The sequence below is a fragment of the Sphaeroforma arctica genome, assembly GCF_001186125.1.
Source record: "Sphaeroforma arctica JP610 unplaced genomic scaffold supercont1.5236, whole genome shotgun sequence".
Classification (NCBI taxonomy): domain Eukaryota; class Ichthyosporea; order Ichthyophonida; genus Sphaeroforma; species Sphaeroforma arctica.
Window position 1 is genome coordinate 1 of NW_014035322.1, and position 2,050 is coordinate 2,050.

Below are 2,050 nucleotides of genomic sequence, written 5' to 3' on the forward strand. Positions count from 1 at the left end.
ATATATACACACACACACACACACACACACACACACATATATATATATACCTATATATATATATATACGCGTGTATACACACATACGGCACAGACAGATACATACCAAATCAGTGTCCATGATAGTTTGTATCCAGATCTGTGAGGGTGATATCTCTCGCTGGAACATCTGCGGCCACTCAGGATGAACATACACGTAGTCAGTGCGACACTGAACATCGGGCGTAGGGCCGATGCGATCCACCTCAGAAACTATGGCATTTTCAATCACCACACCTGGTAGATAATGGGAGCAGGAGGGGGTACAAGCATGTAGCTCTCGAGATGAGTAAATCTGTGGCATTTTCAACTAGCCCACACCTAGCGGATGAAGAATGCGCGTCAGGAAGTGAGACATCTGTGGCATATCCGACTACCACGCCTGGAGTGAATAGGACATGTAAGGACTAAATCTGAGGCATTATCAGCAGCCCGATTCAGATACGAATCTCTACCACATCAGATACGAGCAATCCCATGGCAACTCCCATCAGATACGAGTATTCGCAAACAACTTTAAAAGTAAACGACACACATAAACGAAAGTTAACGTGATACGCACTCCCACTCACCCGATGCTGAGCTATCAACCACAATGACTATGTGTAGGTATTCACCAAACTGGTAAGATTCCGGCGGCCGTGGCGCGGAGAATGTGTTATCGGTCATAGTTTTCACCTCTAGCGTGTAGAGCTCTTCCATATTACCCTGAAATACATATATACATATACATATACATATACATATATACATATGAATATATTTCCGTGTGTGTTAGTGTGTGAGTATGTACCCGTAAACTGTATGCATACGTGTGCGTGTGCATGTATGTGTAACAACGTGCAAGAACGTCTCTATGCGTGGGTGTGTGTGCGTGCATATGTGGCTAATAAATGTCGACTCACAACCGCCCGCACAGCAGTTGATGCCGTCCCTTGGCACTGGTCCGGAGATGTCTGCTGTTATCGTGACACGCTTGTACTCATACCCATTTATATTCAAAGATATTCCGGTGTACAATTATATATAGATACATATGTGGGTACAACCATGCATAGACACATATGTGCGTGTAAAGACACCAGCCGGTGCAAACATACAAACACGTATGCATTCACAACCAGATACAAGCATCCATCATAGTCTCTACGGGTGCGTATTTACAATAGCAGTTTCCACATCTTCCCACAGCTCAAGAGCGTCTCATAACATAACAGCAACATGTTCCATTCACTATTTATAACATAACATAACATAACATAACATAACAGCAACATGATATATTCACTCGTTATAACATAACATAACATAACATAACAGCAACATGGTCCATTCACTCGTTATAACATAACAACATAACATAACAGCAACATGGTCCATTCACTCGTGTGCCTCCCTAATGGCGCATGCGCTCCACTACAACACCTCCATCCCCACACAAGAGCGGATACGCACGTGTACACACATCTACAGACATACAACACATGTGTACACACATCTACAGACCTATAACACACGTGTACACACATCTACAGGCATACAACACACGTGTACACACATCGACAGACCTATAACACACGTGTACACACATTGACAGACATACAACACACGTGTACACACATCTACAGACACACAACACACGTGTACTCACATCTACAGACATATATCAATCCCTAAGCGATCGCGCACTTACAGCAGTGGTGGTCTGTACTTCTTCACACAGCTCAGGCGTGTCTATGACCACTGTGACGTTCATGTAGTCATCCGCAGCATCGGGGTCACATGATAACGGGTACTTGTTGGAGTCGTCCAGTTGTTGACAGCGAATGGGAATGTTCTCTAGTATGTACAACCCTGTTAATGCAGAATACATGAGAAGGTGAGGGAGATATCGTGTAAGTGCATGATACATGGGATGGGATGGGTTAACAGGCGTGATAATATGCTTTTAGATCCCACCTTCTCCAGTTAAGCATGTCTGTTAGAATGCATAAATGTGTGCGCAAGATATA

At 43.7% G+C, this 2,050-nt stretch overlaps 1 protein-coding gene across 1 annotated transcript; it reads right to left on the minus strand.

Moving 5' to 3' along the window:
• Positions 1–105: 105 nt before the first annotated feature.
• SARC_14878 (hypothetical protein) lies at positions 106–1,911 on the minus strand (the record flags this gene model as incomplete). The annotated part of the gene is made up of 3 exons (XM_014290991.1): positions 106–275; positions 611–746; positions 1,732–1,911. Coding segments are annotated over 3 exons (486 nt in total), but the record flags the coding sequence as incomplete, so codon positions are not given.
• Between the last annotated feature and the right edge of the window lie 139 nt (positions 1,912–2,050).